Below are 26,511 nucleotides of genomic sequence, written 5' to 3'. Positions count from 1 at the left end.
GAGGACCCTGCGACCAAGGCGCAAACAACTCTTCATTAATGTGAAACTTGGCACCGCCCAGCTCTTACCCCTAACAGCGGTACAGACAGCCAAGCAAAACGCTGCGTTCTCAAGGCCGAAGGCTGGCTTCTCCTATTAAAGCACGAGGAGCTGCTCAATCCCGCAGCACGCCGAGGACCGTCTCTGGCGGTGCTCCGCTCGCTGACCCCCCGCCCACACAGCGGCCCGGCAGCCCATCACCCGTTCGCAATTAACGCGCGGCTGTAGCTTTAAAGCGGGTGGAAGAGAGCGGTGCCAGGTCCAGCCCCGCCGTACAGCCCTCGCCGCTCAGCCCGCCATGGGGATCCGCGCGATCTTCGACTTCGTCGTCCTCCTCGCCGTCGCCTCTGCCCGCCGCAAGCTGTTGCTTTTCCTCCTCGACGGTTTCCGCTTCGATTACATCGACGATGCGGAGCTGGAGTCCCTGCCGGGCTTTCGGGACATCATCGGCATGGGAGTGAAGGTGGACTACATGACCCCCGACTTCCCTAGCCTCTCCTACCCCAACTACTACACGCTGATGACGGGTGAGTGATTTGCTGCCGCGATGCTCCGCGCAGAGGCAGAGGGTGTCTCGCCTACCTTTCCGTATACAGCACTTGTGAGTGCCCCGTCGTGCTGTTAGCCGGGAGCCTGAAGGTACGCAGCTTAGTGCTGCTGCTGTAGGTGAGAGGATAACCAGAGCGGTCCCGAGCCGGGAACGCTGCTCAGAGAGGGTTTTACAGCGATGCAGGGCTCCTCGCCTTGCCTGCTGCGCTCTAAACGCAGAAATAAGCGGAAAGCAGTGAGCACGGGGCTGCTCAGCCAGCTTTCAGTCAATAAAAAGGCATGTGTAGTGAGGGAGGGGTGGGGGGGGACAGAGGCACTAGGAAGATGCAGGGTGCAACTGCACCATCCCTATTGGATAAAGGCACCCTGGAGCCAAAATCTAAGTACGTAAAGAGCCAGAAAAGTTTTTCTGGAGTTTCAGATCAGATCCTTTCTCTGTGGTGATTTGACAAACAGGGCCTTTCAGCTATCTGGGAACAGTGAGGAAGTCCAATTCCTCCTGGGTTGGTGGCATCTTCTGCTGCCTGCAGAACAATGCACAGCCCAGCAGTCTGTATGCTGCTTGCTGGGAGGGCAAAGAGATGCCATTGTAAGACAGGACCTGACATCAGTGGTGCCCAGCTTGTTTTGAAACCGCTTAACTCTCTCCTCCCCATCTTGAGAGGAATGCCTATCAGTGCTCATTTCAACTATGAATTAAAAAAAAAAAAGAAGTTGAAAACTGTTAATTTAAGTCTGCCACTCCACTGTGGAGCATTTCATTTAGGTGTATGCATTACACTTCTTATTTGTGAAAAGCCTGTGGATGAAATCACTAAGGGAAACAGGGAGCAGCTGCTTTCTCTCCTTACCACAATTTGTCATCACACCGGTTAAGTGCATGTGTGCAGAGTGAAGTCCATCATCAACCCTTTGAAGGGTTTGGTACTCACAAAGGGGTTTTGTTTTAGGCAATGAAGCATGCCTACCAGACTTGTCATGTTCTAGGGTACCAGTTTCTAGTATGAAGTCATGAGATAGAGCTCTGTCTCACACACTGTCTGAAGTCTCCTGACCTTCATGACATGGCTCTCCATGCAAATAGAAATAACCTGCAAACAGTAATTAACATTTGTGGTGCATGAGCCACAGCACTGTTAAATAGTCAGCAAGAAATGAGGACTGGATTTAGGTGACAAACAAGCCCAGAGGAAGATCTGAGACTGTTCCTGAGCACTTGGAGTGTAGGTGTATGTTTCATAGAATCATAGAATCTTTTGAGTTGGAAGGGACCTCTATAGGCCATCTGGTCAACCCCCTGCACTGAACAGGGATACCTACAGCTCCATCAGGTGCTCGGAGCCCATCCAGCCTGACCTTGGCTGTCTCCAGGGATGGGCCATTCACTACTTCTCTGGGCAACCTGTGCCAGTGTCTCACCACCCTTAGTGTAAAACACTTCTTCCTTATATCCAATCCAAATCTCCCCTCTTTTAGTGTGAAACCATTTCCCCGTGTCCTGTCACAGCAGACCCTGCTAAAGAGCCTGTCCCCTTCCTTCTTAGAGACCCCCTTTAGATACTAAAAGGCTACTCTCAAGTCTCCCCAGAGCCTTCTCTTCTCTGTGCTGCACAACCCCAGCTCTCTCAACCTGTCTTCATAGGGAGGTGCTCCATCCCTTGGATTATTTCTGTGGCCCTCCTCTGGATGTGCTCCAACACATCCACAACTCTCCTGTATGAGAACCCCCCTATCTGGACACATTACTTCAGGTGAGGTCTCACAGAGCAGAGCAAAGGGGCAGGATCACCTCCCTGACCTGCTGGCTTCTGTTGATGCGGCCCAGGACACAGTTGGCTTTCTGGGCTGTGAGGACACATTGCTGGCTGATGTCAAGGTGCTGTCCACCCATACCCTTTTTATCAGGTTTAGGAGGTGCTGAGGCAGAAGGTAGACATAGTGCTGCTGGTGGGGGTGAAGCTGTATGCTGTCCAGGCATGTCCAATCTGATCTCACATCGGACACTGCAATTTGTGGGGGTGCCTGTAACTGACTTTTCTTCCCTTAGAAACTGGCACATGCAGGACTTAAAGGTTACTAGTTCGTTCTCAGAAATCAGGGACTACAAGGTCAGTCTAATCTGTATGTCTTGCCTGAGCTGCTGTATCACGAGCAACCTTCAAGTTGCTGTATCTTAGCATTTCTAAGAGCACTTTCATAATCCGTAGGCTTATATTCAGTAAATCAGCTTGAGAAACATCTGCACGTTCACAGCCCTATTTGCTCCTTACATCCCACCTCTCACTCTGAGCACTCTGTCCCTTCTTTCTCTGTGCATTCACTAGCCTGTGAGGAACCACATCCACACAGGCATGCTCGCAGCCCTACTCTGGGCTCGCTGTGAGCCTAGGCATGAGATACTGCAGCTGAGATGTGTTTTCTCCTTTCTCCTTCCATTCTCATGAGCAAGGTCTCTCCTTTCTGTGCTTTGCTGTTCACCAAGTGTCTGTGTGAGCTTTATGCATCTGGAGTGGGGTGGTTCAAACCAGAGAAGCATTTAGGTTGGAAAAGACCTTCAGGATTACCAAGACTAACCATCAGTCTACTAAGGGAGAGTTCTCTGAGCTTCAGCAAAAGATGGTCTAACCAAAAACTGATGATGAAGAGGCATGGATTTAAAAAGCACTAACAAGCAACATGAAACACACCCCATTTTGCTGGCAATACTTACTAGCTGCAGTGGGAGAAAGAGCACACAGTTTAGGTAATGCAGTACACAGAGTCTTGGTGAAAGAACTGTTAAATGTTGAGAAGTGTGGAGTGAAGATGACTTTCTATGATCACGCCACACTGCATGACAGTGATGGGAAAGCTAATTGAAAACCTATGGTGGTGAAATGGAGGATTATGAGTTGCTAAAACCAATGCATTCAGGGAATGATGGGGTAGGATGACAACCACCAGGCTGAAATGTGACCAGGCCAGAGGTTTGGGCTGTTCAGTGCAATAAGCCATAGAGCCCTGCCAGAGGTGGGACTGCTCATTATAGAGAGAGAGTAAAGAGAAGAAAATCTTTACTGCTAATCCTCAAATTTGAGTCATCCAAAGACAATACTATTCCATGTTGATCCTCCTCATACTAAATTAGTTCTTCCCCTAATTCTTCTGCTGCTAATCTATGTCCTACCTGATGTCCTAATTTACCATTCTCCATATCTGATATTGCAGCTTGATAGGTTTTTTCTTTTTTTTCTACTATCACAGAGTTCTGTGATTGCAGACAAGAAATTAGCACAGGCAGGAAGGCATTCTGGCAACAGAAATACCCTTGTTGTGGGCAAATACCCTTTGAATCAATGACCAAAGCTGTGAATAAAAATACTATAGAAAAAATGATGCCTTAGAGCAAGAAGTTTTCAAGGCAAATTTTATACAAGTGACAAAAGCTCTCTAGATACTTGATCCCCTTCTACAAATTTAATGGCACCCTGAAATTGTGTAAACTAGAATCTTTGACTTTATAAATCTGCTATCACTGAGTAAGCTGGAAGACAGTTGTGCTCACATGGCCTGCAATCCAAGTATATGCAAATATACTCCCTGGGGAGAAGCGGGGTCATGTTAGTGATGGAAAGCATCACTTAAATGGTGAAATAGACAAAAAATATCACTGATGCTGTGTTGGAAGGAGCTCTGCTGGACTAGAAGTGGGTTTGGCCACAGAGGGAAGAAGGAACACAGATTTGCCTATCCAAAAGACTCACTTAGTCACACCCTGTGTTGTTTTGTTTTGCAAAGAAAGGAGTTAAGATCACAAGCCACCTTAGGATCTTATCCTATGGAAAGTGCTTAGTGCTTCCCTTTCTCTGTCTTGGCATGGCTCTGCTGGGAGGTTTCCTGCCAAAGTAAATGGAAAATCTGAGGTCTCCATTCACAACAGGAGTCATATGGGGAGCTGTGCATGCCCTTTCTCAGGAGAAAAGTTGCTTACATTGCAGAGTTTTAGAGGCAGACACAGGCAGTTGGTCCTGCTGGGGCACCCCAGCTCTGCAGTCCCTCTGGCATGGCTGAGGCCAGGCCTGCACCATCTGCAGCTGGTGTAAATATCAGCACTGTGCCTGAGCTGGAGACAGGGACAGGATTCATTTTCTGAGATCCCAACAACAAATGCAAGCCTTTCTGGTGGCTGTGAGGGGCCGTGGGCCTCTTGGCCTCTATGGACAGCATAGTGGAGAGAGATCCTGATGGTGGAAATGGGTGCATGGAGAGCAGTGGATGAGCAGCTTCCATGCCTCTCTTCTGAGATGTCTGTTCTTGCAAGGAGGCTGCAAGACCCCATGGATCATGTGAGATAGAGGAGGAGGTGGAGCAGAGGGCATCTCAGGTCTTCTGAATCCCATGTTGATGTCCATGGTCTTTACAGAGCTGTTCCACTGCCATAGCTCAGTGTACTCCCATTTTCCTGCCACTACAGCCAATCCTGTTGTACACTGTGCTGCTGGTGTGCCATGCAGAACTGCTCACCCTCACATGCACATTTATCCTGTGGTGGTCTCCTGGCTTACAGCATGGCACTGCAGGCCTAACATCCACGCAGTACCTGCAGTGAGCCCTGTCTGGTGCCTTCTCCAGGCAGCCCAAGTTATGACTGTCCAGCACAGATGGAGGATAGGGATTGCCATGCTTAATTATTAACTGTCACTACTGGGAGTGTGCCCTTTAGGTTCTGTCAGCAGGGAATGTGGCCAACACTAGCAAAATGTGAACACAGCCACTACCCCACCACAGCACTTTCTGGGAGCTGAGAAAGTATGTTTCACTTTGGAACCTGCTCTTTCTCTCGCTTTCAAAATGCAGAGCTACATACACTGGTGTAGTGGTTAGTACTGCAGTACTCAAATGACCTGGCTCTCATTTTTGCTGGTGAAGGTTTCAGTGGATGTCTTGTTTCTGCTGTCAGATTAAACAGAACCTGAGCTCCAGCTTGGTCCCAGAAAGCACGAGAACATCTTCTGTTCATCACCTAAGCCAGCTCTTACACAAGCCAAAGATAAGAGAATTTTGAAGAGCCTAGTTTTTATGTTTTTGGGGTTTTTTCTTTTTCTTTTTTTTTTTTTTTTCTTTTGAGCTTGCTACATTAAAATATATCCCTCTCTAATGGTGCAGTCAGCAGCTCTGCACAGTGCTGTGCTCCAATCCACAAACAGCTTAAATCTGAGGCTGCTGAGGCACAGGAGTTGCAGATCAATTAATCCCCTCTAGAAATAAATAAATAAATGCTGCACATAGCAGATTTTTGTGTCTTTTGGTGTGAACTTCTTGTACCTCAAGTTCTGGGTTGATATAGGCTACAGTGTTTCAGCTTTGGATCAGTATGTTCCTGAAGGCCATAAAAAATGGAGAGGCATTGCCAACAGGCTCTTCTGGGAGCATAAATAATCTGCTCACATCCTGCATGAACTGTTTTTGCTTGGGGACTTGCAGGTGGTAGGGCAGTTTCATCAGGATAAGGGTTCCCACTGACTTCTCGTGGACTAATCACTCATCTCTGGATTAGTGTGATTCCAGGGTTAGGCAGCAATCAATGATATGAGACATCATGCAATTCTACAGACTATCATGGTAGCTTGGGAGATCTCTTCTACTCCACTGTAGAAATTTACAGGACTTGTGCACAGAGTTTTCATGGAGGAACTCAATTCCTTTTCCTGGCTCTCTTCCAGAAGGATACAGCAGTTATAGTCCTAGGAACTGTATGTTTTTTCTTTTTCTTTGTTAATTGAGGAAGGGTTGTTCTTTTACTGCAACTGCAGTGACTTTAACTCATGACATCTGTCCACTGTATTTGAGTTTTGCCCTGTTTCTTCTTCTGAAACTCTGAAGTTAATATTTGAATACAGAGGAAAGTAGCAGTAATGGAATCAATAATAAACTCAGCATGCTATGGTGACCACGTAACAACACGTTACTATTTTGACAATTGTTAAAAAGAGGGATCACCAGAGGTCATTTTCTCAGGCTGGGGGAAATAAATTACAGCAAAGGATGTAAAAAACCTTGGGCTGCACATGTGGCTCAAAATAAATTTGAGAAATGACCTTAATTCCATGTATAAGTGTCTTCAGAATAGAAATCCTAGCTATTGCAAGGCTTTTTAATCTAGTGAGTGAGGCATGAAAGTGCCATGGCTAAAGATTAACACAGGGCAAAAATCAAATTAGAGAGCAGGCATGCTTTTTGAATGGCATTTCTTGATGATGAACATTGGGATGAACAATGCAAGGAAGAGATTGATTAGTTGGCTACTGATGTCTTCCAAGGAAATCTGAGGTCTGCCTGGGACACCATCTCCAGGCAAGCAGAATGTCTCTGCGTAGTGTTACATGGTCCTGTCTGCTCATCTGGTGTTCCCTCTTGGCCCTGTAAGTCTGTCAACTTGAAAAATATTTATATCATCCCTTAAAATAAGATTAGTTTAATCTTTCCATGCTTTATATTGTGTGTATTGCAATTATTTGTTGCTGTAGAGGTTCTCCAGGAGCACAACTAGCAGCATATAAAGTACTTTGGAATCTGGCATGCACTGCAGATGCTTCTAAAGCAGCAACTGAATCACATTTCTCTTAAAACACTGAAAATTGCTGCCTTACAATCTTGTAAGTATCTTTTTTGTGTAAAAAGAGCTGGAGTCTATAGAAGAATTAACTCATCTAATGTGGTGTTCAGGATACTGTCCTCTGTATTGCTGCACACACACAATGAAACTTTGCAACAACGCTACAAAGAACAATCTCTGCTCTGTTCCTTAAAGAGGTGAGCCAACTGACAGTAGGCCTCAAATCCTATAGGGAGCTGACATCAGTAGCAGCTGGAGCTCGTTGTTTTTCTATGAAAGCTGTACTGTGCATCAAACAGATGTGTGACCTCCCAGCTTCAGCCCAACCTGCAGGTTTCTGGGGCTGGCAGCAGTTGCTGGCTCTGCAGGTTGATATATGGCTGGGAGTATGTGGGCTTCAAGAGACGAGGCTGTCCTCTAAGTAGAAACTTTCATTTTTGAGGCACTACAGAGGCTTCCTACTGGTGTTTTTTTTAGATTTACAGTGAATTAAGTTCTTGGCAGCCTGAGGAGGACAGATTACTTCCCCTCCAGTCCACCAGTTTTCCTAAATTAAGCCTGTTTGTTTTAATATGGTGTATAATAGAAAGGAGAAGCCTGTTTGTTTTAATGTGGTATATAATAGGAAGGAGATTTTCAAGATCCATTTCAAGGTCACGTGTACACTAAATATACAGAGTCCTCTGCTTTTTTAAAACAAGCATACTGAGGTTATTTCAGTTCTGCTCACCACGCTTGTTCTCACGGTAATCAATGTCTGTAATCTGGATCCTTGAAATGCCATGAGTCACCAGGTAATGATGGTGGTGCCTCACAGATACGTTAGTTGTTGCTTTTTAAGATGAGGAAATCATTATCTTCCAGTACAACTTAATCTCTAACGTTTCTTTTTCCATTTTTATTAGCTCACTTGTAGATTAACTCTTACTGTACTGTATCTTCTCTTCTGACAGTGATAAGGCAGCTTTCAACCAATAAGTACCAGTGTCTTGTAATATAAAGTTGCCCAAGTACTCCCAGTGTGCAGTAAGAGGGCTTAAAAATATCTAATGCAATGAGTGCTGTCCGAGAGTTAAGAACAAAGCATGTTCATGTTTTTAAAAACCACAACAGTACCAGCAAACAGTAATGGAAATTAAAGTAGTATGTAAAGGTTTTAGCCTGTTTCTGACTTGTATGAGGAAAACCAATGTGGACCATGGATTATTTCAAAGAGGAGAGAGGGACCCTTCAAACAAATAGGCTGGAAGGGCCCCACCTTGGTTGCACATCTGGACCTTCTGTGGGTCTGTGGCTTGCAGCTAAGGTATGTGCCAGGAGTAGGGGGCCTCTTGGCTGGTTCTGGTGACAAAAAGAGCCCCAAGGAAGCGAGTACTTGGTTTAGTGGGACAGCATGGAGGATGGAGAGGGCTGCTTGCGCCAGCTGTGTCCTGCCCGATTCCCTCTCTCCTTGCCAATGTGCAGCTTTTAGGCCACTTGAAGGATGGCGGCCTTGCTCTTTATTATTTTTTCCTGTATTCTGAGAACTGTTACTCTGTTGTCTTAAGTACCAGCACTGAGCAATGCACGCACTAGATGAAGCAAAGAACAAATGTGAGTTTCCTGAAATTCCTTCTAGAATTGCAGATCACACTTCTATCCTTTCCTGTTACGTACTGCGGTACTGAGGCTGCATGTGGGCAGATGTCTTAAAATAGTCTCGGACCTGGCAGATGTTGTATGCAGAGAAGCCAGAGCTCAGCCCAACACATGGCACCTCTGTGGCTGCTGCTACAGTGAGTTGTTTGAGCTGGGAGAGTCCCTTCTGACCACAGGTCCTTATAAGTTGGCAGATTCCAGCTGACCTAGCTACACATTCTTTCCATACCATTTATCCTTCCAGAGGCATCTTTTCAGCTGACTTGCTGAGTGAGCAGGTGGTAACAGGTGTGTTGCTGGTGGCATCTTTCTGCTGGAGAATGTAGGTCTGACGGTGCTCTTTATATTCTCCCTCCCCAAAGGTCGCCACTGTGAGGTTCATCAGATGATTGGAAACTACATGTGGGACCAGAAGATGAATGTTTCTTTCGATATTGGTGTGAATAAAGAAAGCCTCCTACCTCTCTGGTGGAATGGATCGGAGCCTTTGTGGGTCACAATGATGAAAGAAAAAAAGAATGTTTTCATGTACTACTGGCCAGGTTAGTATGTCAAAAATTAATACCAGTTTTCCTAAAGTAAGCCTGTTTGTTTTAATATGGTGTATAATAGGAAGGAGAAGCCTGTTTGTTTTAATGTGGTGTATAATAGGAAGGAGATTTTCAAGATCCATTTCAAGGCCATGTGTGCACTAAATATACAGAGTCTTTATGGGTGTATCTTTAAGCACTCTGTACTCCATAGGGTGGCTTTTTCGTGCACTGAAACAAGAATACTTTACTAATCACTTATGGAAATGAATTCTGTTTTCTAAGCCATAGGCAGATTGCAGATTTCCTATGGCTTAGAAGAGAAAACGACTCAGGTGTTACAAGGAAGTAATATTCCATCAAAGATTATCGTTAGGGCCATTGTTGGCTTGCAGAGCATCTGCTTCATCCCCAGCTGCTCCTGCCTTCAGTCCACCTGTATCCCTGCTGTGCAGAGCAATGCCATAGACCATATCACCGATCCAAGCTAAACAGTAACCATCCTTTCCCAATGTTTATTTGTTTTTAACCTGAAACTTAGTAGCTGAGAGCTGAAGGCTATCAACTTGTATTATGAAAGTAGCAAAATTCCCAGTGGAAAGCAAAGCGTTTATTGGTGAGCAGGAGTGAGCACCATTCTCATCTTCCTCATCACTAGCTCTCCTGAGATCAGTTTCTCCAAGCATGAGCCACCAATTTGGAGGTATTTGGCCTTTGCATTCCTGGTTTGTTGGGTACTGGACTATTGAAATCACTAAGGCTCCCAGCCAGCCCATCTCTGCCGTCTCAGTGTACTCTCTCCAGGAGAAAGGAACAGTTTTAGAAATGGGAAGGAGGAGCAAACCAAGATGAAAGAGGTTGAAAAGCTAGCCAGAGAGAAAAGCTCTGAGAATGGCAAGATTGGCTTGTGTTCTCAAAGGATTGGAATGGCAGAATAGATAGAACATGAATACCCAACCTCTTGGCCTGCCTGGGCCACACTGAGCAGAGAGGAATTGTCTTGGGCTGAACATACAGTTGCTCCAAAAGTAATACCTCCTATTTATTTCTGTAGAAACTGCAACCAATACAAAGAACACAGTAACACTATTTGGTAAAGGAAAATCCCCAAACACTCTTTTTCAACATAGCCACCACCATCAGCTGTGCATTTTCACCAGTGATGAACAAGAGCCTGTTTGCTGTGCTCACAGCAATCTTCACCAGTGGAGTGAAGATTGTGAACTACTATCACTGTTGCCACTGCTGAAACGCTCCACTCACTACCTCACTGTGCTCGCACCCACTGTTTGGTCTCCAAAAGCATTGAGAAAGTATCAATGAATGTTTTTTTTTCCATGTGGAGGAATTCAATGACACCTTTTTGCTTTGTAGGCACTTCCATGCCACGCACCATTTTGTCAGAGTGCCCATCTGCTGCCATCTGTCATATGACAGCAACATGTAACAGAATATTGGTGTGAATGTTCAACCTCTACTGCCATACCACCACCATTTGCCTCATACATCATAAGCTAATGTAATAAAACAGGATGCATTACTTTCAGAGCAACCCTCATAAAACATACAATATCATTACTATTGAAGTAGCAAAACATTTTATTTTTAATATCTATTTTTTAAACATTAAAAAAAGCGAGGAATAAAATCAGTAGGACGTATGACCTTGTTGCTGTGAAACTAACACATCAGGTGGGCTTGATGGTGGCAGCTGCAATTCCTAGTGAGATCTCAAGGTGTTTGTCTGAGATTTTTGATGAAGTTCTATTTCTCCTCTGCTTCATCCTTGACAATTTTTCATAAATGTGCATACTGCCAAGGGCGAGGACATGAGTAAGGTGTGGTTACGAAGTGAAGGATATTTCTCTCTGGTAAGAGAGGGCTTATGAAAGTCTGGTGAAGAGACATGATTAGATTTTTGAGTTGAACATCTGATTGCAAGTCTATACATTCTATTTGAAAGTTCTCAGGTCATCTATTTATATCAACTGAAAATGGTGTCACAAACATAAACTGATCACTTTTTTGGCAATCCTGAAACCTGTTCTCAATCTCCTTTATTGGAACAAAAAGCCTAGTGGTGCATGTTCTTTGCTGTTTGTTAGCAGAAAGAGCAGACTAGTGCCAAATTCATTGCACTTTGTTCTGCAAGACATTATTTTCTCTCTAGCTAGCAGTCATTGAAGACAATGACCCAAACAAGAGTGATCAAATGTAATGGAGATGTGTTGTAAATGCCAGAGAGCTAATTCCCAGGGTCAACTTACTTCACTACCATTTCCTCATCAGTCCCAGTTCCAAATTTGGAACCCGAAATCTGCTGCTTCATATCTTTCCCTCTCTTGCACTGGTGTGCATATTCAGTGTTTAGACAAAGAAAATCTAAACCCCAAAACAAGGGGACACCAAGCAATGGGTTGTTGAATGTGAACATTCATTTAATCATATCCACATCTGAGCATAAACACAGCCAAGTGGGCAGAATTAATTTGGGCCATCCTAGACCTAGAAGCAGAGGATCCAAAACTCCACTGCACTGAGTGTCCCAGTGCTGCTTGTGCCAAAAGCTCTTGTGGTAAGCATTTGGCTTGTAGAGATGTTTTTTATTAATGGCAACAACAGTCTTGCTTCATAGATGAGCATCGTGTGTTTATCAGGCATCATCTGCTCTTCAAGGCACTCCTTGGGAAAAAGTTGTGTATCCTCTGAATGTTTGATCACTCAGAAAAACACAATAGCTAACACCATATTGAGGTTCATTTTTCAGCATTGTGTGCTTCAGCTGAAGTGCAGTGACATCTTTTATAAATGCTGAAATGAGAGAAAGGGAAAAATAAACTCCAAATCCAACCTTTTGTCATTTGAGTACAACATTTTCCAGACCATGGAGCTAGTCTGGAAAGTTGTCAAAACTTTCTGTTATGGCATGAAGTGTCCAACTGTTAAAGTAATGTTTAGAAACACAATTTAAAATTGGCAGAGGCTCAAGTCTCAATGTCAATACAGCGTATGTATCATTGCGAAAGAATTCTTTATTACTGCTCCAGAAGTTGAAGTTTTGAAATAAAGGTTTAATTTCCTTTACAAAACTATGCAGAAAGATATTTAATGTTAGCTCTCAGCACATGCAACTCATCTATTTGTACTTGAACCAAGAAAAGTTTAACATTCCCTTTGGCTGGCTCCAAATGCTTTCAAATATCCTTTCCCATTATATTTAAATGAAAAAATTTGCCACCTGTCCTAGCCTCTACCAAGATACAATGTAATTACTGGAGGGTCTTCAGAGGCCAGCACTTTGGAATTTTAACAAGCCTGAACACCACAAATCCAATTTTAAGTTCTGTTTAGTTCTGTACGGAGGCAAAAAATCCGCAGCAAACCTAACCACAAAACCCTAAACAAACAAACAAAATAGAACACTGTCAATGAACTCCACGCTTTTTGTCCACTTGTTCTTTCTCATTTACCACTGAAGAGGCCAAAACTTACCTCTAATTTTTGCTGCTTCTGTAGGCTCATATGTCATGTTCATCCCTTGACAATCCAGAAATAGCAAAGATATCAGAGCAAATAAAATCGTCCAGGTTCCCAAGAAGTTGATGCTGTCAGTTAAAATTATTATGTGAGTAATTCTGGTGAACAATATCTGAGAAAATTATAATCTAGCGTCAGTATCTGAAGAGGAAAAGTCAACCTATGAGCAACCAGCCATCTAATCTAGAGTTCTAAGCATCAGTTCTCAAGTTAGCCATGACTGCCTTGTGTTTCCAAACATGTCCTTACTAGAAGAATGACTTTGGATCCAGTCTTTTCCAAGATTTCCCTTCTGCCAGAGAGGAAACTGGCTGTGAAGTTCCAGTTCAGTCCTGAAATGCTAGCAAAACCAAAGAGGATTACTGCATTGCCTCTAGTATACGAGGTGTCTAAAAGCTTGTGTTTTGCTTCTGGTAGCACCTAGGACATCATGCAGAAGAATGCATTTGAGCAACTAGATTTTACACCTCTGATTGTAAGAATTTCTTTGGCTCTAATCCCATCCAGGTAGATGTCATATGAGGCGTGCAATCATATTAATTACATGGGCCTGCTGATAGGTGCGTGCTTAGCCAGAACTGAAGATGTAAAAGACTGGAATGACTGCTGTAGCAGAAGAAACTGGACTAGAGTTAGATCCTTTAGAAATCTGTCTCCCAGCATTTTAGCATGTAAACTGGATGTCCCTTCAAACTTGCTGGCTGTTTTGGTAGCATTCAAAAGCATCAGGTTCCTAAAAGTAGGCTGTCCAGTCACCGAAGGCCTGTTTTCAACAAGTCGTTGCCTAAACAGGAGAGACGTAGTATGGACAGCCTAAACTGAACAAAGCCAAAAGGTGTGGTATTTCATCTGTTGCAATACTACATCCCTTGCAATTGCCTGTTGCGACTCGCTCTGCAATACCAGGTCTCTTGGTCAACTTATTTTGCAAGATGTTTTCTTTTCCCTGTATCCCAGTATTGCGTCTCAGCAATATGAGCTTCTGCAGGCTGAGGTGCATGACAAGACAATTTCTCTTTGCTGAATGTTCCAGTGATCAAAACACTGTGAAACGTCTCGGAGAAGAGCTCTGCAATTTGCCCTAGTGCTCTCTCTAGACTTACACCTCCTTAATTCCTCCCAGCCAATGTACCGGCTTCTGACAGTCCTTAAGCCTCTCTTTCATCCCAAAGGAGTGGCATAGTGACCTAAATGTAGGCAGATTCAGTGTACCACTTAGAGTTGCCTTTTTGACCCGATGGTATTGCTGTATACAAAGTACATTTTTCAAAAGATCTATTTTTTCTCTTGCGCCCCAGTAACCTACCAGTAAATACATAGCTCTGATGGGAGCACTCTGGGGTTCTCTAAACATATTTTGCATGAATCCAGTGTTTCTGAAAGCTCTGTTCTTTTAAATATTAATGTTATTCATCAGCACAGGAACCAGAGAGCAAAAGGGCAGAAAACCACAGAAACAAGTTTTTGTGTGTTCAGGGCTGTGTTCTCCTGTAGGATTTGTTGCCACAAATTTCTGGACTGTATTTTGCAAGGAAGGCTGCAAGTTACCAAGAGAGTTAATTGGTTTATACTGTTTCAACAAGATCTCCTGGGAAACAGATTTAATAGGGAGTGCCAGAATCACATAATAAAATACATTTTATAGAGGATATTATGATGTCAGATGCAGTGTGTCTAAGTGGAAAATATTTGCCAACCTTCGAGGGAACGTCATCTAAATCTACTGCGTTAGAAGTCTGGAAATGAGGATATGTGGCCAGGGCAGTTAAGATGGAAACAAGCGAGTGATTTAGGTGGAATTGATGGGCCATGAGGGCACCAGAGTTTTGTGTCCTTGGAAGGTCATGCTTTCCCTTTAAAGAGGGAAATAAAATGATCCAATGTTCCATTTGCTGCAAGCACTCATCCAGCAAAGCTCTCTCCCCTTTTCCATTCCCAACCGCAAAGTTTCCAGCATGGAAGTTGTAAGGTAAGTAATGTCACAGGGAATTTACTGTGAATAACAATCTGTGGGGTCTGAAACGAAGGTGAAACTGCAGAACATGTCACTTTTTTCATTCATAGGTTGTGAGGTTGAAATCCTTGGAGTCAGACCAAGTTATTGCCGCGAATACTTCAGTGTCCCATCAGACCAAAACTTTGCGGATGCTATCAGCGATGCTCTCGAGGCTCTCCGGTACGTCATTAAAGTTCTGCAGAAGTTCTTTCCTTTCCTACAAGTGAATGTTTGGGTTTACTATGAGCTCTAGGGCAATTTTCAGGATTAGCTTCCACATAGGAAGATGAGATTCAAGAGTAGATTATAATACTGTCGTAGAAACATGACCGTATACAGGAACAGAGAGTTACAGTAAGGTCAGAGGGAAACACATGTTCCTTTTTATTGTGAGTAGGTTACAACACAGAGGAGACAACCTGACTTATTGTTCCAAACAACTTCAGTATCAGGCTGTGAGAATCTCTCCTCTGACCTGCAGTAGTAGACTTTGAAATGCAAAGATTTAGAGAGAGCTCTTAAGACATTCAGCTCTGGTCCCTTGTTTACAAGAACAGTGTTTTGGCTCCTTCTGCATTTTAAAACATCTGAGGCACAATTCTTTTGGATTAGGCATTGATTCTGTGTAAATACGAGTGCTATGATAAGACATCTCTCAGCTGACTCTTAGGAAAGCAGCATGTTCCACACCCAGCATTCGAGTTGCACCATCTCTTATCCAAAGGTTAGCAAGGAAGAATTCCTTGTAGCTTGTAAAATTACATGCGTTGAGACTACACCACTATGTGGGTAGCCTAAGCCTTACCTTTGCTTCCTCATTTAAAATCTTGTTGGTTCCATCCCCTACACAACTGAATCTGAAAAGTCTAGTATGCAGATGCTGAGGGTTACTTGCCCTTGACAGAAAGGCTTCAAAATGATGGGAGAGCTGCTGGGGATATGGCTTCCAGCTGTGTACAGGGTCCTGATGCAAAGGTGCTTGCAAATTAATGCCATTTACAGCAGAAGGCTTATAGGGAAGCTGTCTCAGAACATGTGAAAATCCACTGAAAATGTTTCAATAGCTATTTCACCTGGAGTCACAAGGTTATTTGGTGCAGCTGGCAGTGAGAAAAGCAGGGATATGCAAGTGTGGGCAGGGCAGCTTGCAGGAGGTGAGAGCCAGCCATTTCAGAAAGAGGGCAAATCGATGTTACCGTGTTGTCTGTGGCAAGCTTCCCATAGGGCCCAAATCCTACAGATCCTGCAGGAGCTGAGGGTGGTTTGGTCTCTGAACTGTTTCTGTTTGCGCATTATCCCCTCTAGAATTTCTGCCTGGGTTCCTTTCTCTTTCCCTAAAGCCTCCCTTATGTCTCTTCCCCATCTAGAACTTCAGGGCTGTTTCCATGAAGGTTGTGTGGTGCCTACAAAGGGTGTTAATAAAATAAAACCCTTCTTGGTACAATTATAGATGCTATTCAGCTTTCCTTAGCAAGTTTTCCATATCAATTTCTTTTGAAATTTACTGATGATAGGAGAATACAGCACTAACATACATTGAAGCTGTGGATACGGTTCAACATGCATCACTAGAGCACTGAGCCCTCATTGAGAAATCTCACCGTGGTCTAAGAAAGACCTTTTGTTTTATTCAGTCAAGATTTTTCTTGGTTTTTGTCTAGATCAAATGGTCTTTTAGTTGCAAATGAGAAGCCAAAGCAGTTTCAGCAGTGAAATAACAGGCACTGCTGCAGAAGAAAACCGTTTAAAGAAATTCAGGGAGGGAATATCCAGCACAGAAGTTACAGGGTTACATTTTAGAAATTAATTTGTGCCTAAGATAGATGGAAAGTAACACTGAAAATGAAATTGAGTGTGGAGAAGACTGCTTCTTCTGAACGGTTTTAAAACCACTTAGGATGACTGACAGAGATGTTCCCACCAAGGCAGAGACATTCAGCTGCCTACAGGACGGCTCTTCTGCAAACTCACAAATGTAAATGATAGCTCCTAATTTCATTCATTCAGTCCTTCACCTCCATTTTTTGTCTTCTAACTCTTCACCCCAGACTACCAGCATGTCTTCAATAAGAGAACCCAGACCTGTTAGATCATCACACAAAATCCTCTTGTAAGGATCCTGATCTGGATCAGGGCATATATTGTGGATGGCACAACCTCTCACATATTAAGTACTATAGAAAAAGACTGTGCTTGAACTTCGTGAACACAAATTTGTGATTTTATCCACAGAGCTGCTCTCAGCAAGCTTTGCAGTGAACTGTAGAGTGATCATGAAAACGTAATTAAGCACTAATGTATGTGCTACTAATTGGGCTGAAGGGCATTCAGTGCAAAAATGTGTAACCAATCAACCTTGTGCAACCCTGAGATCACCCTGGTTTTCTTCCACTCATTGATCAGATTCCTGAACAAAAACTCCATCTAAAATCTCACCGCAAATTGCACTACGTGGGTTTCTGTAGGGTCACGGAAGAGCCTGTCCTTTGTTGACGTAAGTGGTTTGGAAGACCTCACACAAGAGAAAGCCAGAAGAATCAAACTGTAATTAAAGCATATTTTACTTGTAGTTCCCACAGTCCTTTTAAAAAGGACACTGAGCACAGAAGTCAGTATTTTTTCAGTCTGTCATTAAGTGACAAGCTGCCTTTCTAATCTGAAGACATAGCAGAGGGCTCCAGTGCTCTAAGTGCTGGTGAGGAGAACTACGTTAACTCTACTAAGAGATGAAGGCTCCCAGACCACCCCCACGTGCATCATCCTCTCATCTTCCCCCCAACTTCCAGCAATGGCAGCGCTGAAATGGCAGCTGTGTACTACGAGCGCATCGACGTGGAAGGCCACCACTATGGACCCTGGTCCGAGCAGCGGAAGAGTGCTTTGAAAGAGGTGGACAAAGCCATGAGCAACATGATCACACAGATTAAGGTCAGTGGCACTGGAAAACCGAGTTCTGGAGGCATTTTGCTTTTCTTTGTGCTGTGATCTGTTGCTCTGTAGTAATGACAGTACCAGCATCTGCTGTTCACCATGCGTGTGGCCCAGAATTACCTGTGCCTCTTCCCAAAGTGTATGTAATGTTGCCATTCCAACAGGAGCTGTTAGAGAAACCTTTTCAAAGCTGGTAATTAATTGAGACCATAACACAGCCTTCAAAAAGCTTTAAAAACTGCTCTTTGTGGCACTGTGAAGAGCCTCTTTAATGCCTGTTAATTGGGCGTATTGGCAGTAAACTTTTATTTCCTTCAAAGGAGAGGCTCTTGATACCATGTGGAAGGTAAGACACCATTCCCCTGATTCATATTGTTGTAGATGGTGATATAATCCTCCTTACCCCCATAGCCCCAGGAGGCCATACACCAACCTACGTGTGGCTGTTTATAACTCATGTTGCTGGCTGCAACTTATAGTGGGTGAGTGAATCAGAACAGCTCATTTTGTAAGGTTTATGAAATCTGACAATTAACTTTAATGGTAGTTTTTATGGTACCACTCAGAACTCTGTACATGAAGCTTTGCTTAAAAATGTTATCCAAATTATTTTGTGGTGAGAAAAGGAAGATAACAAGCTTTTGGGTAAATGTCAATTCTATGGATACTTCTGCTCTCTTTTCATGGTGCTAAGTACACATCAGAGTTCTCTATGTGTTTCTGCAGAGAGAGGAATATATTTTTCCATTTTCACAAAATTATAAACTTGTAACACCAATTGACTGTTCTAGGAGAGGAAGTGGGAAAGACCTTTGGTGGTACTGTGGCAGCCATTTTGATCTGTAGACAATGAATAGCTGGTTAAAATCCCATTTAAGACTAATGTAGTCAACCATTTCTGGGGGCTGGGATGTAGAATCTGGCTATTTGGTGGGGGGTTGAGAGTATTTTAGCTAATCTCTTTCTGGTGCCAATCCCTTAGGCTCTCTCAGAGCAGCACGCGAGAGCAGACAGCCACTGATAGTGGTGGTGGCCAAGTTCACTGCAGGTAGGATATTTTCAGCCATGCTACTTCTGATGGACTTCCACTAAAATCAAAGCAGGTCAAATGGGATTTAAAATATACCAATGAGCACAGACAGCATGAAGCCTGGCCATAATAGTTGTCGTGCACTCACTTCACAGAACAAGGGCCTTCAGCATGACGTCAATGTCCTCCTGTTCTCTGATCATGGGATGACAGACATCTCTTGGACAGACAAAGTGATCGAACTGAAAAACTACATCAATATGAGTGACACAATACAAATGAAGGACCGAGGTCCTGTTGTGAGCCTTTGGCCGGTTCCAGAGAAGCACACGGAGGTATGTGAAGCTTGTTGGTGCTGGTCTTTTTTATTTCATGTTTCCTTGATTCTTACGACACTTGTTTCTTTAGTATGAATGGAACATCCAAATTCCGTCCTCAGGGATGTGGCTCTTCTCCACGGCCACTTTGATCCTGTGACTTTATGCTCTTGTAACAAAGATTTCCAGAGGGAATTCACACCTGACAAATTAAAAGCATAATGTTCCACTATTATTTGGTACAGGCATGAGTTTTCAAAGCCCACCACTATTTGCTTCTGATAAATAACTAGAAGATTTTTTTCAAAATTTTGTATATATTAATCAATTTACTGATTCAGTAGCTGGGATTAGCAAAAAATCTGGAAGAGATCAGGCATCATTATTCCAGTAAATACCCTTAGAGATTGAGGAATCAGCTCATATAGACTAGAATTACCAAAAAAAAGAGCCCATTTTTACAATATTCTCTTTGAAGAGTTTTGATGAATAAGCATGTTGGGTGAAATCCATCATTAAATCTCAAGGCTAGAACTACAGGATGTTGAGAGACAAATTAAAACAATACAGAAAGAAATATGGAAACCACTTACAAAGAATGAAAATGCTGCATCTGTAACTAATTCATTTGTGAGTTATAGCTGAACCAGAATCCAGAGCTTGACAAGTCATTATTGTTGTCCTCAGAATGTAGACAAATGGATGTGCAAGCAGGGAATCCTCACTCCAATTGAGAAATGTTGCTTTCTATAATATATTTTAGCAAATTCCAGTGCATTGTCAGTCATGCAATTTATTGAAGAGAACATCTGCCAATTTTTTGCACCCAAAGAGGCTCTCCAGGATTTGTATAGCTGGGATATTGTGAACATTTTAAATTAGTGCCAGGATTACGGTTTCTTAGAGGCATGTGTGAGTCCATTGGTCCAAGTTCCAGCAGGGGATTACAGCACTGATAAAGTCCTCCTCTGTCTTAACTTAGCAATCTCTGGTTTTGTAGGCAAGACCTTCAAACAAGGGCAAGTGTAGATTGCAACTTCATAGAGACACAGGATTTCATCCAACAAAGCTAGTTAAGCACATGCTTCTCTCTCATTAAATAGCCTAATATCCCCATCAAGAGTAAAATACAGTGCTTCACACCATGTTTTTATTCTTCTTCCTTCATTTCTTTTTAGGACTTCTGACTGGAGTGCTGCCACTTCACACAAAATTAAGTTGATTTTCAGTTTCCTGAGAGTCAGATTCCGTGATTTTGATTCACTTTAAAGAATCGTGCTCAGAAATTAGATTGTATCATAACCTAGAGGTATTACAGTTAAGAGTTATGCCACTCTGAATCACCAGAAGTCCTGGTGAGTTAACAGGAGCACTCTCTAGTCCAAGCCATGGTGGGAAGGTCGGGCTGAGGCCCAGCTTCCCAACTACTTATAGGGTGAGGAGTTTCAGCCTTGGGTGCATGTCTGAAGCACCCCGGTCAGACAGTGCAAATCTCCTGTGTGTGTATAAAAGCGTCACCTATGCAGGGCAGATTTCACTAAAAGAGAATATTCCTTTTTCTCATCTGTACTGAGTCCACATTGAGCCTTCAAGCATTTCTCTTCACCGTTTAGCTCATGGTTTCCCTTGATGGTTTGGTTTTATTAATCTGTCTCTAGGTTTATGTACTCACATGCATACATCTGTGAGTGCATGTATTGTAAGTACGCATAATGACCTGGTTTTCTATGCGTTTATGATCCAAGTCTTCAGAACCTCAAAAAACCTATATGGATATTTTCCATAGCCATCACCTTTGAGCTTGAAAATTTTCAGTTTGAATGTCCTGATGACTAAGGGGGGGATTAGCCATTTAAAAAAAATTAGGTGTTCTTATGGACCTATAGGTGTGCATATGCTCTTTGTAGCCATGTGATGTGCTAACATCTGTTTTCTTTTCAGATATATCAAAAATTGAAAGCTGTAGAACACATGAATGTTTACAACATACAGGATATTCCAGAGAGGTTTTTCTATAAAAAAGGAAAATTTGTGTCTCCTCTAACTCTTGTGGCTGAGGAGGGATGGTTCATAGTAGAGGTAAGGTATTGAAGCAAAATGGGTAGATATCAATGTGAAAAGGTGCCATACATGAACACAGTAAGAAGAACATATCAGGGGAGATTCAGGTTGAAATTTAGGAAAAACAGCTTCTCCAAAAGAGTGGTCAGGTGCTGGAGCAGGCTGCCAAGGGGGTGGTGGAATTACTGTCACTGGAGCTGCTCAAGAAAAGTTTAGATATTATACTAAGGGACATCCTTTAGTGGGAAGCATGGTGATAGGTGGACACCACTGGTGATAGGTGGACAGGTGGACTGGATGATCTTGGAAGTCTTTTCCAACCTTGGCAATTCTACAATTCAATGATCATTTTTTTGCTGGACATTGAGTCAAAGTATTACATCATTTAGTTATGCTGACAGCAATGCTTACATCAAATATTGCTGTGAGCATAAGAAAGCCTAAGGGCATGACAGCTATGCTGAAGCTAGACAAAGTTAAATCATTAAGATGGGTCCTTAAAATAGACTTTCCAGTTCTCCATAATTTGCCATTATAGTTTTGTTGATTTACTCTTCTTCTTTCTGCCAGTTCATCTGCTAGTTCTGCTCTGGCCAGATGTGAAAAGACTGTTCCCATTATACAAGATCTTTAGATCTTACTACGCTTCCTTCAGCTCTACTTCCACTACCTTTTCTTCCACCAGCCTCCCTGCTCACCAGATTCTGTCCTAAAAATGCCTCATTTCTCCCAAGCCCCCTGGCCACAAGAAGGGTCAGACGTGGGTTATCTAGAGATATCTAGAGATATCTAGTGTGCACATGGCAATTCTGAGAGCTTGTTAAGCAGATAATCTATTAGATTTGTACATAAAGAAATTTACATACCAACATATTACTATACATTCATAATAATAATAATAAGTTTGTATTTGTATTGCTAACAAATTCTGCTGCTGTTTCCCAGAGCAGGGACAAGTTGCCCTTTTGGGAGAATGGCACAGGGAAGAGGGAGGCCTGGCAGAACGGCTGGCACGGCTACGACAATGAGCTGATGGAGATGAGGGGCATCTTCCTCGCGTATGGGCCAGGTACCACGCCATCATCCCCAGCCCTGACAGGGACATGGCTGGGGCTGCTTCAGCTGGGCATTCTGCTGAGCAAATGGATAGTGAATGAAAACATCCAAAACAAAAGTTTTTGCCAAGTTATACTGTAAATTATATAGATTGTAATTATCAGATATAACAATGGAAATCATAATACATATTACATTTAGCACCCCAGCCCCTTGGCTAAGCCCCAGGAAGGGCAGAAGAGCCCTTGCCCCCACATTTCAGCAGTGGAGCCCGCAGCTGCACCCGCTGATGCCTCTCTCTACCGCTCTTCCTGCAGATTTCAGATCCAACTACCGCGCGCCTCCCATCAGATCTGTGGATGTTTACAACGTCATGTGCAGCCTGGCAGGAGTGCAGCCACAGCCAAACAATGGCTCCTGGTCCAGGGTGGAGTGCATGCTGAAGAACACGGCTGTCCGCGTGCCACTCTGCACACGGAGCGGCTGTGTGCTGGCACTGACTCTGCTCTTGCTCTTCTGGTTGCTCTGATCCCCAAACAATGTCGGTCAGTGTTGCCAGCAACTTGATTCTTCTTCTTTTTTTTTTCTTTCTTCTTCCTCTCCCTCTCCCCCCTGCAAGAATTTCTTCATTTGAATAATAGCTTCCTTACTAGCGTGCTGCCCTCACCCATCTGCTGTGCTGCACCAGGCGTGAATCTGACCACACTGGCTTTTACACCAGTTCTAATGCAAAGCCAATTTGTGTGCTGCTCTAACCACAGCCAGAAAAACTGGTGCTAGTGCTCTGAATTTACAACACTGGTGACAGGAGCAGGATTCAGGCCAGCTACCAGCCACATTTTCTGGTGGGTGCATATGGATACCCCTGGACATCAGACACATCTTACCCAGCAAGTTTAACAGAGAAGCTGACCCTGGCTGCTGGCAGTGGGAAGCTCAGGCATATAGAGACAGACCTCGATGAATTAACCTGAGCTCTTTCAAGTTTGTCCTTTACCCCAGCAGACCTCCACCTTCTCCTCACAGTGACAGAGTGCCAGCCAGGCCCAGTCTAAACAGACCAAAGGGCCATGCTCTTTGCTGAGTGATTTGAGTGCCAACAGAGTTGGATCAGGATGAGAGCAGTGAGAGCATCCTACCTCTCCTAGTCTTTCCTCCTTCACTTTCCCTTAAAGTGAGCCCTGGCACTGCATGCCCTCAGGACAGGGTTTGCATCGGGGAGTGCAGCTGGAGAGGGGGATGCAGAGGGAGAAGAGTGATGGAAATCCTTCACATCAAAAAGAGGAAGAACTTGTAATGGCACCTGGACACCTAGCACTCAGGACAAATCACAGTGAGGAAGCCTGCCATTTAGCAGCCTTTCTGTTTTCCTTGGTGAAGATGATATCCACCTGCTTACACGTTTTGTTTTCTTTTGTTTTGTTTTTTCTTTAACCCAATTGTGTTTCTGAAGATTTTTGACTCCTCCTCCTTTTCTACCAGCTCCTGCTCTCTGCCATTAAAGCACTGTGGTAGGTTGCAAACTCCCCTGATTTTTTTTTTTAGAGGTGGTGTTCTGCAGCAGGGAGAGAGGTTTACACATATGCATTTCTTTCTGTCTCTCCCTCTGTTAATCCTAGCTACTATGCCTACTTGGATTACCAAGCCCAAAGAAAGTTGTAACAGTGAAGTTACATACAGCAGGAGAGCATGGAGCTGCTCTCAGAGGCAGTGCACCTGAAGGGCAAGTCAAAGATGATGTAATCCTGAAAACATCAACACAGCAGGTGCAGTAAATCCCTTGAAAAAACAATTTGCCCTATTCTTTCACTCCAGTGCAGCCATGGATCTTCCCTGGGGCAGTGCTCAGTACAGGGCTGATAATGAAGCCAGCAGCACAGCTCTGTGAGCTCAGAAGATTAAAGCCACCAAATTGTTAAACTGCCCACTTGTCACAGCCCTCGGTGTTAAACATGGGATGAATACATACCACGATGGGTCAGGAGAGGTGGTCTTTTGCATCATTAAATGTCTGCTGTGAAATTAGCCACTCTAGAACAGAGCTGACAGGATCTGATCCTGCAAAGTGTCCTTTCCTCTTTGTGGTCTTCTGCAACGCCCTCAGAGGAGCTCAGCGCTTCTCTGAAATACCTCTGAACCAAGAGCTTTCAGTGAAAAACTGCCTTTAGAAGGATTTAGATCCCTCCTTGTGCAAAATAAACCTCTAAGGCTTGTTATTCACATGGATCCAGAGTCAAGCACCGTTCTGGTACAGTGAGTTTAAGGGTGAATGATTACACTATGAAAAAAAAAAGCACAACAAAGTAAACTTGACAAAAGACTTCTGTAATAGCTATAAAGATTTATGTAATGTGTTTTTTAAAGCTCAAGTGAACCATCAAATCAATTGGGAAAAAAAAGGGAGAAAATCAGTCTTTGTTATTAGACTGTTGAGTATAAAAGGCAATTTAGTGCTTTCTAAGCATTTGCAGTAGCTGTAATACAAGCATCCAGTGTTCAGAGTTCCCTGTTGCTCTTTAATGAACCAGGCTCAATGAATTCACTGGAGCACATTTTTAAAGCAAGAAAATTATCAGCGTACAGAAGATAACCAAACGACAAAATGGGAAAGTTTTGCTGCAGAACCAACAGGATACACACAGCGCATGCGGGTCCCTTCAGTCTGCAGTTTTAACTCTTGCTACAAAAATAATCCAGTATCCTCTTATGGAAAAAAAATCCAGAAAGTGTACAGCTGTATTCTGATACGCCTCAAAATATACTTGATCTGTAACAGGGAGACTGGGTGGCAGACCTACAAGAAGCTCATTAGCTTCAGGAGTACTACAGTTGGTTACGTTGGAGAAGCGTGGCTTTCTTCCTCTGAAATTTTGTACCTCTGAATCAGTTCACATTCTCATTCAGTGTCTTCAGCCTGTTTTTCTGTACACTATGCAACTGAGGTGGGTGTATTTCTGAATGATGTTTTCGTACGACGACTGATTGTGAATGCGTGAATAATTCTGAGAATGCTGGTATAAAAATACGCATCTTTTTGTAAATACTGTAAGATTTTTGAAAAAAAAAGAAGCATCCGTAACACCTCGCCTTTCTTGTTTGATTGCTGCATCAGTGTGTGATAAGCAGTGTTTGAAGCATTTGCTGATTAATCATCAGAAAGATGAATGATAACATTGTTGAGAAATGGCAAAGTTGTCAGCATTTGAATTAGGGACATTAAATACATCTCATGAGCTATTGTAGCTTGTATGTTCAGTCCTTTTCTCCAGACACATTTTAGTATTTAACCTTTGGAACAGGTGCGTTTTTTTCCACTGTTTCTTGTGTCAGTTTGCCTGCATTAATAGCACCAAGAGCTTTCATATCTTCCACACACCGCTGCTGCATGTCCTCAGGCCTGCTTGGGGTGCACAGCCCCTCCTCCATCGCTGGGACACGAGCCACCTTTTCACCCTGTGTTTGCACAGCACCCAGCTCACTGGGGACCTGCTGAGTGCCTGCCCTGAGCTTTGGATCAGTGTCACTGTCTGTGCAGCTGGGCCTCACTAGGCAAAGCTGACTTGGTCTTTCAGCTGGCTGATGCTGGCTAGGCAGATTGCTTTAAGTTGCACTGATAACTCCTCTAATTCGTTAGAACTCAAAAATACAAGCATTTCAGAATTAAAGTTGACTACACTCCTTAATTCTCAAGCTTTGTACATATCTGCACAACCGAAAAGCCTTTTGCATGGCTGCCGCTGGTGTCCTGGCTGCTGGGGAAGCTTTGCCAGCTGCAAAAGAGCACCTGTGTGCAGGCAGAAGAAACATACCCACGTTGATCATAAATAACATCAGTTAGCGCTGTTCAGCAGCTTGAGGAGAAGAAAAGGAGGTCCAGAGATGGCGAGGGGAAACGGGGAGCTCCCTGTTCGCTGCTTTTATTGCTTTGTCTTTCCGTTTCTGTACGAGCAGCCAGGAACGCCGAGGATGCAAACGCCGCAGGCTCGGGAACGGGAACGCACCTCCTCGGCCGCCATTACCGGGCTCGGAGCGCCCCCTGCCGGTAATGCGGGCCCGGCCCCGGGCTCCCTCCTCTCGTCGCGGTGCCCGAGCCCAGCCCGGGGATCACATTGCTCGGAGTCAATCCCTCACGTGTCCGTACACCAAGTGGGAAAAAGAAATGCGAGACCCGCCGCCGGGAAGATATTCAACGGCCGAGATGTGGGAAACTTCCCAGCAAAACAAGGATTGCT

The 26,511-nt window shown here is 43.7% G+C and overlaps 1 protein-coding gene across 1 annotated transcript; it reads left to right on the top strand.

Moving 5' to 3' along the window:
* ENPP6 (ectonucleotide pyrophosphatase/phosphodiesterase 6) lies at nt 1-25,521 on the top strand. Its single transcript, XM_052682626.1, has 8 exons — nt 1-566; nt 9,184-9,363; nt 14,953-15,064; nt 17,671-17,812; nt 19,001-19,180; nt 21,104-21,241; nt 22,169-22,292; nt 22,597-25,521. The coding sequence occupies exons 1-8, from the start codon at nt 338-340 to the stop codon at nt 22,806-22,808; spliced, it is 1,317 nt and encodes a 438-aa protein (XP_052538586.1). The 5' UTR covers nt 1-337; the 3' UTR covers nt 22,809-25,521.
* The last annotated feature ends 990 nt before the right edge of the window (nt 25,522-26,511 follow it).

The sequence above is a fragment of the Tympanuchus pallidicinctus genome, unplaced genomic scaffold (genome assembly GCF_026119805.1).
Source record: "Tympanuchus pallidicinctus isolate F22 unplaced genomic scaffold, pur_lepc_1.0 scaffold2, whole genome shotgun sequence".
In the NCBI taxonomy this organism is placed as follows: domain Eukaryota; kingdom Metazoa; phylum Chordata; class Aves; order Galliformes; family Phasianidae; genus Tympanuchus; species Tympanuchus pallidicinctus.
Note: the sequence above shows the minus strand (reverse complement) of the source record. Positions and strands in the feature narration are given on the sequence as shown.